Source organism: Salmo salar, chromosome ssa25, assembly GCF_905237065.1.
Source record: "Salmo salar chromosome ssa25, Ssal_v3.1, whole genome shotgun sequence".
In the NCBI taxonomy this organism is placed as follows: domain Eukaryota; kingdom Metazoa; phylum Chordata; class Actinopteri; order Salmoniformes; family Salmonidae; genus Salmo; species Salmo salar.
In genome coordinates this window covers 38,542,066-38,553,467 of record NC_059466.1, presented here as the reverse complement: position 1 = coordinate 38,553,467, position 11,402 = coordinate 38,542,066, and the positions used below count along the sequence as shown (strand labels likewise).

The 11,402-nt window shown below is 50.8% G+C and overlaps 1 protein-coding gene across 4 annotated transcripts in view; it reads left to right on the top strand.

Moving 5' to 3' along the window:
• The window catches only part of LOC106586727 (guanine nucleotide exchange factor DBS), a 132,699-nt gene that overhangs the window by 67,853 nt on the left and 53,444 nt on the right, over positions 1-11,402 (top strand). For all 4 annotated transcript variants that reach the window (XM_045707350.1, XM_045707348.1, XM_045707349.1 and 1 more), the window contains exon 4: positions 22-112. In XM_045707350.1, the coding sequence (XP_045563306.1) occupies positions 22-112 (91 nt within the window). The remainder of the gene's footprint in view (positions 1-21; positions 113-11,402) is intronic.

Sequence of the window (11,402 nt, the reverse complement as noted above, 5' to 3'; positions counted from 1 at the left end):
CCGTGGTCCTCTCTTTTCCAGTCTGTCTGCAGCAGGAGTGGGTTTCATTCTGGTCATTGACCGACGGCAGGACCGATGGGCTGCCGTCAAGGGGACCCTGCTCCGCATCGCAGTGAGTAACCATGCGTGGGTGTTTCTGGCGAGTGTGTGTGTGTGTGTGTGTGTGTGTGTGTGTGTGTGTGTGTGTGTGTGTGTGTGTGTGTGTGTGTGTGTGTGTGTGTGTGTGTGTGTGTGTGTGTGTGTGTGTGTGTGTGTGTGTGTGTGTGTGTGTGTGTGTGTCTCTCTCTCATAGCCTGGTGTTTCCTGTCCAGTCACAGCTGGTGTTCAGGCCATCTCTCTCTCTTTCTCTCTCTCATAGCCTGGTGTTTCCTGTCCAGTCACAGCTGGTGTTCAGGCCATCTCTCTCTCTTTCTCTCTCTCATAGCCTGGTGTTTCCTGTCCAGTCACAGCTGGTGTTCAGGCCATCTCTCTCTCTTTCTCTCTCTCATAGCCTGGTGTTTCCTGTCCAGTCACAGCTGGTGTTCAGGCCATCTCTCTCTCTTTCTCTCTCTCATAGCCTGGTGTTTCCTGTCCAGTCACAGCTGGTGTTCAGGCCATCTCTCTCTCTTTCTCTCTCTCATAGCCTGGTGTTTCCTGTCCAGTCACAGCTGGTGTTCAGGCCATCTCTCTCTCTTTCTCTCTCTCATAGCCTGGTGTTTCCTGTCCAGTCACAGCTGGTGTTCAGGCCGTCTCTCTCTCTTTCTCTCTCTCATAGCCTGGTGTTTCCTGTCCAGTCACAGCTGGTGTTCAGGCCGTCTCTCTCTCTTTCTCTCTCTCATAGCCTGGTGTTTCCTGTCCAGTCACAGCTGGTGTTCAGGCCGTCTCTCTCTCTTTCTCTCTCTCATAGCCTGGTGTTTCCTGTCCAGTCACAGCTGGTGTTCAGGCCATCTCTCTCTCTTTCTCTCTCTCATAGCCTGGTGTTTCCTGTCCAGTCACAGCTGGTGTTCAGGCCATCTCTCTCTCTTTCTCTCTCTCATAGCCTGGTGTTTCCTGTCCAGTCACAGCTGGTGTTCAGGCCGTCTCTCTCTTTCTCTCTCTCATAGCCTGGTGTTTCCTGTCCAGTCACAGCTGGTGTTCAGGCCGTCTCTCTCTTTCTCTCTCTCATAGCCTGGTGTTTCCTGTCCAGTCACAGCTGGTGTTCAGGCCATCTCTCTCTCTTTCTCTCTCTCATAGCCTGGTGTTTCCTGTCCAGTCACAGCTGGTGTTCAGGCCATCTCTCTCTCTTTCTCTCTCTCATAGCCTGGTGTTTCCTGTCCAGTCACAGCTGGTGTTCAGGCCATCTCTCTCTCTTTCTCTCTCTCTCATAGCCTGGTGTTTCCTGTCCAGTCACAGCTGGTGTTCAGGCCATCTCTCTCTCTTTCTCTCTCTCATAGCCTGGTGTTTCCTGTCCAGTCACAGCTGGTGTTCAGGCCATCTCTCTCTCTTTCTCTCTCTCATAGCCTGGTGTTTCCTGTCCAGTCACAGCTGGTGTTCAGGCCTCTCTCTCTCTTTCTCTCTCTCATAGCCTGGTGTTTCCTGTCCAGTCACAGCTGGTGTTCAGGCCATCTCTCTCTTTTTCTCTCTCTCATAGCCTGGTGTTTCCTGTCCAGTCACAGCTGGTGTTCAGGCCATCTCTCTCTTTCTCTCTCTCATAGCCTGGTGTTTCCTGTCCAGTCACAGCTGGTGTTCAGGCCATCTCTCTCTCTTTCTCTCTCTCATAGCCTGGTGTTTCCTGTCCAGTCACAGCTGGTGTTCAGGCCGTCTCTCTCTTTCTCTCTCTCATAGCCTGGTGTTTCCTGTCCAGTCACAGCTGGTGTTCAGGCCATCTCTCTCTCTTTCTCTCTCTCATAGCCTGGTGTTTCCTGTCCAGTCACAGCTGGTGTTCAGGCCATCTCTCTCTTTCTCTCTCTCATAGCCTGGTGTTTCCTGTCCAGTCACAGCTGGTGTTCAGGCCATCTCTCTCTCTTTCTCTCTCTCATAGCCTGGTGTTTCCTGTCCAGTCACAGCTGGTGTTCAGGCCATCTCTCTCTCTTTCTCTCTCTCATAGCCTGGTGTTTCCTGTCCAGTCACAGCTGGTGTTCAGGCCATTCTCTCTCTTTCTCTCTCTCATAGCCTGGTGTTTCCTGTCCAGTCACAGCTGGTGTTCAGGCCATCTCTCTCTCTTTCTCTCTCTCATAGCCTGGTGTTTCCTGTCCAGTCACAGCTGGTGTTCAGGCCATCTCTCTCTCTTTCTCTCTCTCATAGCCTGGTGTTTCCTGTCCAGTCACAGCTGGTGTTCAGGCCATCTCTCTCTCTTTCTCTCTCTCATAGCCTGGTGTTTCCTGTCCAGTCACAGCTGGTGTTCAGGCCATCTCTCTCTTTTCTCTCTCTCATAGCCTGGTGTTTCCTGTCCAGTCACAGCTGGTGTTCAGGCCATCTCTCTCTCTTTCTCTCTCTCATAGCCTGGTGTTTCCTGTCCAGTCACAGCTGGTGTTCAGGCCATCTCTCTCTCTTTCTCTCTCTCATAGCCTGGTGTTTCCTGTCCAGTCACAGCTGGTGTTCAGGCCATCTCTCTCTCTTTCTCTCTCTCATAGCCTGGTGTTTCCTGTCCAGTCACAGCTGGTGTTCAGGCCATCTCTCTCTCTTTCTCTCTCTCATAGCCTGGTGTTTCCTGTCCAGTCACAGCTGGTGTTCAGGCCATCTCTCTCTCTTTCTCTCTCTCATAGCCTGGTGTTTCCTGTCCAGTCACAGCTGGTGTTCAGGCCATCTCTCTCTCTTTCTCTCTCTCATAGCCTGGTGTTTCCTGTCCAGTCACAGCTGGTGTTCAGGCCATCTCTCTCTCTTTCTCTCTCTCATAGCCTGGTGTTTCCTGTCCAGTCACAGCTGGTGTTCAGGCCATCTCTCTCTCTTTCTCTCTCTCATAGCCTGGTGTTTCCTGTCCAGTCACAGCTGGTGTTCAGGCCATCTCTCTCTCTTTCTCTCTCTCATAGCCTGGTGTTTCCTGTCCAGTCACAGCTGGTGTTCAGGCCATCTCTCTCTCTTTCTCTCTCTCATAGCCTGGTGTTTCCTGTCCAGTCACAGCTGGTGTTCAGGCCATCTCTCTCTCTTTCTCTCTCTCATAGCCTGGTGTTTCCTGTCCAGTCACAGCTGGTGTTCAGGCCATCTCTCTCTCTTTCTCTCTCTCATAGCCTGGTGTTTCCTGTCCAGTCACAGCTGGTGTTCAGGCCATCTCTCTCTCTTTCTCTCTCTCATAGCCTGGTGTTTCCTGTCCAGTCACAGCTGGTGTTCAGGCCATCTCTCTCTCTTTCTCTCTCTCATAGCCTGGTGTTTCCTGTCCAGTCACAGCTGGTGTTCAGGCCATCTCTCTCTCTTTCTCTCTCTCATAGCCTGGTGTTTCCTGTCCAGTCACAGCTGGTGTTCAGGCCATCTCTCTCTCTTTCTCTCTCTCGTAGCCTGGTGTTTCCTGTCCAGTCACAGCTGGTGTTCAGGCCATCTCTCTCTCTTTCTCTCTCTCATAGCCTGGTGTTTCCTGTCCAGTCACAGCTGGTGTTCAGGCCATCTCTCTCTCTTTCTCTCTCTCGTAGCCTGGTGTTTCCTGTCCAGTCACAGCTGGTGTTCAGGCCATCTCTCTCTCTTTCTCTCTCTCGTAGCCTGGTGTTTCCTGTCCAGTCACAGCTGGTGTTCAGGCCGTCTCTCTCTCTTTCTCTCTCTCGTAGCCTGGTGTTTCCTGTCCAGTCACAGCTGGTGTTCAGGCCATCTCTCTCTCTTTCTCTCTCTCATAGCCTGGTGTTTCCTGTCCAGTCACAGCTGGTGTTCAGGCCATCTCTCTCTCTTTCTCTCTCTCATAGCCTGGTGTTTCCTGTCCAGTCACAGCTGGTGTTCAGGCCATCTCTCTCTTTCTCTCTCTCATAGCCTGGTGTTTCCTGTCCAGTCACAGCTGGTGTTCAGGCCATCTCTCTCTCTTTCTCTCTCTCATAGCCTGGTGTTTCCTGTCCAGTCACAGCTGGTGTTCAGGCCATCTCTCTCTCTTTCTCTCTCTCATAGCCTGGTGTTTCCTGTCCAGTCACAGCTGGTGTTCAGGCCATCTCTCTCTCTTTCTCTCTCTCATAGCCTGGTGTTTCCTGTCCAGTCACAGCTGGTGTTCAGGCCATCTCTCTCTCTTTCTCTCTCTCATAGCCTGGTGTTTCCTGTCCAGTCACAGCTGGTGTTCAGGCCATCTCTCTCTCTTTCTCTCTCTCATAGCCTGGTGTTTCCTGTCCAGTCACAGCTGGTGTTCAGGCCATCTCTCTCTCTTTCTCTCTCTCATAGCCTGGTGTTTCCTGTCCAGTCACAGCTGGTGTTCAGGCCATCTCTCTCTCTTTCTCTCTCTCATAGCCTGGTGTTTCCTGTCCAGTCACAGCTGGTGTTCAGGCCATCTCTCTCTCTTTCTCTCTCTCATAGCCTGGTGTTTCCTGTCCAGTCACAGCTGGTGTTCAGGCCATCTCTCTCTCTTTCTCTCTCTCATAGCCTGGTGTTTCCTGTCCAGTCACAGCTGGTGTTCAGGCCATCTCTCTCTCTTTCTCTCTCTCATAGCCTGGTGTTTCCTGTCCAGTCACAGCTGGTGTTCAGGCCATCTCTCTCTCTTTCTCTCTCTCATAGCCTGGTGTTTCCTGTCCAGTCACAGCTGGTGTTCAGGCCATCTCTCTCTCTTTCTCTCTCTCATAGCCTGGTGTTTCCTGTCCAGTCACAGCTGGTGTTCAGGCCATCTCTCTCTCTTTCTCTCTCTCATAGCCTGGTGTTTCCTGTCCAGTCACAGCTGGTGTTCAGGCCGTCTCTCTCTCTTTCTCTCTCTCATAGCCTGGTGTTTCCTGTCCAGTCACAGCTGGTGTTCAGGCCGTCTCTCTCTCTTTCTCTCTCTCATAGCCTGGTGTTTCCTGTCCAGTCACAGCTGGTGTTCAGGCCATCTCTCTCTCTTTCTCTCTCTCATAGCCTGGTGTTTCCTGTCCAGTCACAGCTGGTGTTCAGGCCATCTCTCTCTCTTTCTCTCTCTCATAGCCTGGTGTTTCCTGTCCAGTCACAGCTGGTGTTCAGGCCATCTCTCTCTCTTTCTCTCTCTCATAGCCTGGTGTTTCCTGTCCAGTCACAGCTGGTGTTCAGGCCATCTCTCTCTCTTTCTCTCTCTCATAGCCTGGTGTTTCCTGTCCAGTCACAGCTGGTGTTCAGGCCATCTCTCTCTCTTTCTCTCTCTCATAGCCTGGTGTTTCCTGTCCAGTCACAGCTGGTGTTCAGGCCATCTCTCTCTCTTTCTCTCTCTCATAGCCTGGTGTTTCCTGTCCAGTCACAGCTGGTGTTCAGGCCATCTCTCTCTCTTTCTCTCTCTCATAGCCTGGTGTTTCCTGTCCAGTCACAGCTGGTGTTCAGGCCATCTCTCTCTCTTTCTCTCTCTCATAGCCTGGTGTTTCCTGTCCAGTCACAGCTGGTGTTCAGGCCGTCTCTCTCTCTTTCTCTCTCTCATAGCCTGGTGTTTCCTGTCCAGTCACAGCTGGTGTTCAGGCCGTCTCTCTCTCTTTCTCTCTCTCATAGCCTGGTGTTTCCTGTCCAGTCACAGCTGGTGTTCAGGCCGTCTCTCTCTCTTTCTCTCTCTCATAGCCTGGTGTTTCCTGTCCAGTCACAGCTGGTGTTCAGGCCATCTCTCTCTCTTTCTCTCTCTCATAGCCTGGTGTTTCCTGTCCAGTCACAGCTGGTGTTCAGGCCATCTCTCTCTCTTTCTCTCTCTCATAGCCTGGTGTTTCCTGTCCAGTCACAGCTGGTGTTCAGGCCATCTCTCTCTCTTTCTCTCTCTCATAGCCTGGTGTTTCCTGTCCAGTCACAGCTGGTGTTCAGGCCATCTCTCTCTCTTTCTCTCTCTCATAGCCTGGTGTTTCCTGTCCAGTCACAGCTGGTGTTCAGGCCATCTCTCTCTCTTTCTCTCTCTCATAGCCTGGTGTTTCCTGTCCAGTCACAGCTGGTGTTCAGGCCATCTCTCTCTCTTTCTCTCTCTCATAGCCTGGTGTTTCCTGTCCAGTCACAGCTGGTGTTCAGGCCATCTCTCTCTCTTTCTCTCTCTCATAGCCTGGTGTTTCCTGTCCAGTCACAGCTGGTGTTCAGGCCATCTCTCTCTCTTTCTCTCTCTCATAGCCTGGTGTTTCCTGTCCAGTCACAGCTGGTGTTCAGGCCATCTCTCTCTCTTTCTCTCTCTCATAGCCTGGTGTTTCCTGTCCAGTCACAGCTGGTGTTCAGGCCATCTCTCTCTCTTTCTCTCTCTCATAGCCTGGTGTTTCCTGTCCAGTCACAGCTGGTGTTCAGGCCATCTCTCTCTCTTTCTCTCTCTCATAGCCTGGTGTTTCCTGTCCAGTCACAGCTGGTGTTCAGGCCATCTCTCTCTCTTTCTCTCTCTCATAGCCTGGTGTTTCCTGTCCAGTCACAGCTGGTGTTCAGGCCATCTCTCTCTCTTTCTCTCTCTCATAGCCTGGTGTTTCCTGTCCAGTCACAGCTGGTGTTCAGGCCATCTCTCTCTCTTTCTCTCTCTCATAGCCTGGTGTTTCCTGTCCAGTCACAGCTGGTGTTCAGGCCATCTCTCTCTCTTTCTCTCTCTCATAGCCTGGTGTTTCCTGTCCAGTCACAGCTGGTGTTCAGGCCATCTCTCTCTCTTTCTCTCTCTCACAGCCTGGTGTTTCCTGTCCAGTCACAGCTGGTGTTCAGGCCATCTCTCTCTCTTTCTCTCTCTCATAGCCTGGTGTTTCCTGTCCAGTCACAGCTGGTGTTCAGGCCATCTCTCTCTCTTTCTCTCTCTCATAGCCTGGTGTTTCCTGTCCAGTCACAGCTGGTGTTCAGGCCATCTCTCTCTCTTTCTCTCTCTCATAGCCTGGTGTTTCCTGTCCAGTCACAGCTGGTGTTCAGGCCGTCTCTCTCTCTTTCTCTCTCTCATAGCCTGGTGTTTCCTGTCCAGTCACAGCTGGTGTTCAGGCCGTCTCTCTCTCTTTCTCTCTCTCATAGCCTGGTGTTTCCTGTCCAGTCACAGCTGGTGTTCAGGCCATCTCTCTCTCTTTCTCTCTCTCATAGCCTGGTGTTTCCTGTCCAGTCACAGCTGGTGTTCAGGCCGTCTCTCTCTCTTTCTCTCTCTCATAGCCTGGTGTTTCCTGTCCAGTCACAGCTGGTGTTCAGGCCGTCTCTCTCTCTTTCTCTCTCTCATAGCCTGGTGTTTCCTGTCCAGTCACAGCTGGTGTTCAGGCCGTCTCTCTCTCTTTCTCTCTCTCATAGCCTGGTGTTTCCTGTCCAGTCACAGCTGGTGTTCAGGCCGTCTCTCTCTCTTTCTCTCTCTCATAGCCTGGTGTTTCCTGTCCAGTCACAGCTGGTGTTCAGGCCATCTCTCTCTCTTTCTCTCTCTCATAGCCTGGTGTTTCCTGTCCAGTCACAGCTGGTGTTCAGGCCATCTCTCTCTCTTTCTCTCTCTCATAGCCTGGTGTTTCCTGTCCAGTCACAGCTGGTGTTCAGGCCATCTCTCTCTCTTTCTCTCTCTCATAGCCTGGTGTTTCCTGTCCAGTCACAGCTGGTGTTCAGGCCATCTCTCTCTCTTTCTCTCTCTCATAGCCTGGTGTTTCCTGTCCAGTCACAGCTGGTGTTCAGGCCATCTCTCTCTCTTTCTCTCTCTCATAGCCTGGTGTTTCCTGTCCAGTCACAGCTGGTGTTCAGGCCATCTCTCTCTCTTTCTCTCTCTCATAGCCTGGTGTTTCCTGTCCAGTCACAGCTGGTGTTCAGGCCATCTCTCTCTCTTTCTCTCTCTCATAGCCTGGTGTTTCCTGTCCAGTCACAGCTGGTGTTCAGGCCATCTCTCTCTCTTTCTCTCTCTCATAGCCTGGTGTTTCCTGTCCAGTCACAGCTGGTGTTCAGGCCATCTCTCTCTCTTTCTCTCTCTCATAGCCTGGTGTTTCCTGTCCAGTCACAGCTGGTGTTCAGGCCATCTCTCTCTCTTTCTCTCTCTCATAGCCTGGTGTTTCCTGTCCAGTCACAGCTGGTGTTCAGGCCATCTCTCTCTCTTTCTCTCTCTCATAGCCTGGTGTTTCCTGTCCAGTCACAGCTGGTGTTCAGGCCATCTCTCTCTCTTTCTCTCTCTCATAGCCTGGTGTTTCCTGTCCAGTCACAGCTGGTGTTCAGGCCATCTCTCTCTCTTTCTCTCTCTCATAGCCTGGTGTTTCCTGTCCAGTCACAGCTGGTGTTCAGGCCATCTCTCTCTCTTTCTCTCTCTCATAGCCTGGTGTTTCCTGTCCAGTCACAGCTGGTGTTCAGGCCATCTCTCTCTCTTTCTCTCTCTCATAGCCTGGTGTTTCCTGTCCAGTCACAGCTGGTGTTCAGGCCATCTCTCTCTCTTTCTCTCTCTCATAGCCTGGTGTTTCCTGTCCAGTCACAGCTGGTGTTCAGGCCATCTCTCTCTCTTTCTCTCTCTCATAGCCTGGTGTTTCCTGTCCAGTCACAGCTGGTGTTCAGGCCATCTCTCTCTCTTTCTCTCTCTCACAGCCTGGTGTTTCCTGTCCAGTCACAGCTGGTGTTCAGGCCGTCTCTCTCTCTTTCTCTCTCTCACAGCCTGGTGTTTCCTGTCCAGTCACAGCTGGTGTTCAGGCCGTCTCTCTCTCTTTCTCTCTCTCACAGCCTGGTGTTTCCTGTCCAGTCACAGCTGGTGTTCAGGCCATCTCTCTCTCTTTCTCTCTCTCATAGCCTGGTGTTTCCTGTCCAGTCACAGCTGGTGTTCAGGCCATCTCTCTCTCTTTCTCTCTCTCATAGCCTGGTGTTTCCTGTCCAGTCACAGCTGGTGTTCAGGCCATCTCTCTCTCTTTCTCTCTCTCATAGCCTGGTGTTTCCTGTCCAGTCACAGCTGGTGTTCAGGCCATCTCTCTCTCTTTCTCTCTCTCATAGCCTGGTGTTTCCTGTCCAGTCACAGCTGGTGTTCAGGCCATCTCTCTCTCTTTCTCTCTCTCATAGCCTGGTGTTTCCTGTCCAGTCACAGCTGGTGTTCAGGCCATCTCTCTCTCTTTCTCTCTCTCATAGCCTGGTGTTTCCTGTCCAGTCACAGCTGGTGTTCAGGCCATCTCTCTCTCTTTCTCTCTCTCATAGCCTGGTGTTTCCTGTCCAGTCACAGCTGGTGTTCAGGCCATCTCTCTCTCTTTCTCTCTCTCATAGCCTGGTGTTTCCTGTCCAGTCACAGCTGGTGTTCAGGCCTCTCTCTCTTTCTCTCTCTCATAGCCTGGTGTTTCCTGTCCAGTCACAGCTGGTGTTCAGGCCATCTCTCTCTCTTTCTCTCTCTCATAGCCTGGTGTTTCCTGTCCAGTCACAGCTGGTGTTCAGGCCATCTCTCTCTCTTTCTCTCTCTCATAGCCTGGTGTTTCCTGTCCAGTCACAGCTGGTGTTCAGGCCATCTCTCTCTCTTTCTCTCTCTCATAGCCTGGTGTTTCCTGTCCAGTCACAGCTGGTGTTCAGGCCATCTCTCTCTCTTTCTCTCTCTCATAGCCTGGTGTTTCCTGTCCAGTCACAGCTGGTGTTCAGGCCATCTCTCTCTCTTTCTCTCTCTCATAGCCTGGTGTTTCCTGTCCAGTCACAGCTGGTGTTCAGGCCATCTCTCTCTCTTTCTCTCTCTCATAGCCTGGTGTTTCCTGTCCAGTCACAGCTGGTGTTCAGGCCATCTCTCTCTCTTTCTCTCTCTCATAGCCTGGTGTTTCCTGTCCAGTCACAGATGGTGTTCAGGCCATCTCTCTCTCTTTCTCTCTCTCATAGCCTGGTGTTTCCTGTCCAGTCACAGCTGGTGTTCAGGCCATCTCTCTCTCTTTCTCTCTCTCATAGCCTGGTGTTTCCTGTCCAGTCACAGCTGGTGTTCAGGCCATCTCTCTCTCTTTCTCTCTCTCATAGCCTGGTGTTTCCTGTCCAGTCACAGCTGGTGTTCAGGCCATCTCTCTCTCTTTCTCTCTCTCATAGCCTGGTGTTTCCTGTCCAGTCACAGCTGGTGTTCAGGCCATCTCTCTCTCTTTCTCTCTCTCATAGCCTGGTGTTTCCTGTCCAGTCACAGCTGGTGTTCAGGCCATCTCTCTCTCTTTCTCTCTCTCATAGCCTGGTGTTTCCTGTCCAGTCACAGATGGTGTTCAGGCCATCTCTCTCTCTTTCTCTCTCTCATAGCCTGGTGTTTCCTGTCCAGTCACAGCTGGTGTTCAGGCCATCTCTCTCTCTTTCTCTCTCTCATAGCCTGGTGTTTCCTGTCCAGTCACAGATGGTGTTCAGGCCGTCTCTCTCTCTTTCTTTCGGTCTCTCTCTTGCTCTCTCTCTCTCTTTCTCTCTCACAATCTCTGTTTCCTGCTAGATGACAGCTTGCTGGCAGCTGAATAAAGTGTGTGAGCTGTGAAGAATATTCTCTCTGCATAGGTAATAAGGTTGCGTAGGGAGTTTCTTTATTTGTGCTGTAGATGATACTCTGTTTTAGTGCCGTAATGGTCCGTCCATTAATAGCACAGGATTTCCAATGTATTTTTCTTTTGTACAATATTACTACACCATTTATGAGATCCTTCAGAACCTTATCAAATAAGTAACAATATGTAGCTGAACATGATTCATATCGATATGAATCAATACCTAAATCGTAAGTGTTATTTAACCCCATAGGTAGTATACAAAACAGTACATTATAGGACTACATCCTTGGTTTCAGCACCACAGTAGCATGGACAGCTACTCACACAGGCAGGTAGGTGTCTATGAGTTCTCTGTGATTAACACGGAATCCTCATCTTTAGTTTCAGTGAAAATAAAATAAGTTGTGGGAGGGAGGGAAAGAGGGAGAGAGAGCCTTTCCTAGACAGAGGAGGATATATGGAGACAGAGATGAATATGACGATCCAGATTCCACTGGGACATGAAACGGCCATGGCCGCGGGAAGTACGGGTGCTGCAGCGCCCCCTGAAAAATCAGAATGCTAAACAAACAAAAGCACCCCCATCCCCAAACTTCTTCCCACGGCCACGTTCCTCCCTCATTTCAGCTTTATTCATCCCGCAAGTGTTGAGAGGGCACATCCCAGACCTAATGATAAATCAGAGGGGTTGATTAGTTAACTCCATTAAGTTCCTGTTTCCCAGAGTGATTGATTAGTTATTAACTCCATTAAGTTCCTGTATCCCAGAGTGGTTGATTAGTTATTAACTCCATTAAGTTCCTGTATCCCAGAGTGATTGATTAGTTATTAACTCCATTAAGTTCCTGTATCCCAGAGTGATTGATTAGTTATTAACTCCATTAAGTTCCTGTATCCCAGAGTGGTTGATTAGTTATTAACTCCATTAAGTTCCTGTATCCCAGAGTGATTGATTAGTTAACTCCATTAAGTTCCTGTATCCCAGAGTGGTTG